General features: G+C 35.0%; 1 protein-coding gene across 1 annotated transcript in view; it reads left to right on the forward strand.

The window, feature by feature from the left end:
* HSDL2 (hydroxysteroid dehydrogenase like 2) overlaps positions 1-1,010 on the forward strand; it is a 13,894-nt gene that overhangs the window by 9,015 nt on the left and 3,869 nt on the right. The window contains exons 7-8 of the mRNA XM_010005471.1: positions 243-437; positions 935-1,006. Coding sequence (XP_010003773.1) covers positions 243-437; positions 935-1,006 — 267 coding nt within the window. The remainder of the gene's footprint in view (positions 1-242; positions 438-934; positions 1,007-1,010) is intronic.

Below are 1,010 nucleotides of genomic sequence, written 5' to 3' on the forward strand. Positions count from 1 at the left end.
GGAAAGAGAGATGTGAATATAATAAAAAGTTTTGCTCATTAGTCCACTTTTTGGTTCCTCTAGTAGTTTTCTGTTTTTTGCTGGTGCTTGTAGAAAATGGTTTGTTGGCAGTATTTCATAGCTTTGTCTTCCTACAGTTTTCTATTGCATGAAAGAAAAACAAAGTTTGTACTTGTCAGAGAAATGGGCATTTCATGTTGTCAGTGTTAAAACTTTGTTTTTTTACCCTCTGAACTTTCTAGCCATACATACAGCTGCTATGGATATGCTGGGAGGAGCTGGGATAGAAAAACAATGCAGGAAAACAGACATCATCGCAGATGCTGCATATTGCATTTTGACAAAACCAAAAAGTTTCACTGGAAACTTCATTATTGATGAAGAACTGCTGAGAGAAGAAGGAGTAAAGGATTTTGATGTCTATGCAATTGTACCAGGTAAGGTAGATCTTTAAGATGACAATTAAGTTCAGGAAGGCTGTATGGACAATATTGATATGGTTTTGGTTTTGATATGGGGCTCTTTAAATAAGTCAGTAAAAAGCTGCATTGCGTCATCTATCAGAACGTGCCTTCCTGGAAATATGTACAAGTCCATTGAGATTCTAGTTATCAAGTGCTTATAAGATAATTAAAAACCCCACCAAACTTTAATGAAAAGATAATGTACATACATTGTAGATGTACATAAGACTATTTACCAGCTAGTGAGATTTTTTTTTTCCCCTTTAAATGTTTTTCATGACAACTTTAAGAGACTCCTACATCAGCTTTTAAATGGACTAAACTCTAAACATGTTATTTCATGCTATGTCTTTCCTTCAAATTGTAGTTTAAATACTCAAAAACTTTACTGTAGTTTCATAAAAAATGGATTTCTGTCTGTGCTGTCTGACTTTACTTGGACATACTATTACATTTTTCCTCCCTTTTAGGTCACCCTCTGATGCCTGACTTCTTCTTGGTTTCTGAAACTGGCAAGACAGCCACAAGTCAAGGAAGACATGGTAG

This window comes from Chaetura pelagica, unplaced genomic scaffold (assembly GCF_000747805.2).
Source record: "Chaetura pelagica isolate M959 unplaced genomic scaffold, ChaPel_1.0 scaffold349, whole genome shotgun sequence".
Lineage (NCBI taxonomy): Eukaryota > Metazoa > Chordata > Aves > Apodiformes > Apodidae > Chaetura > Chaetura pelagica.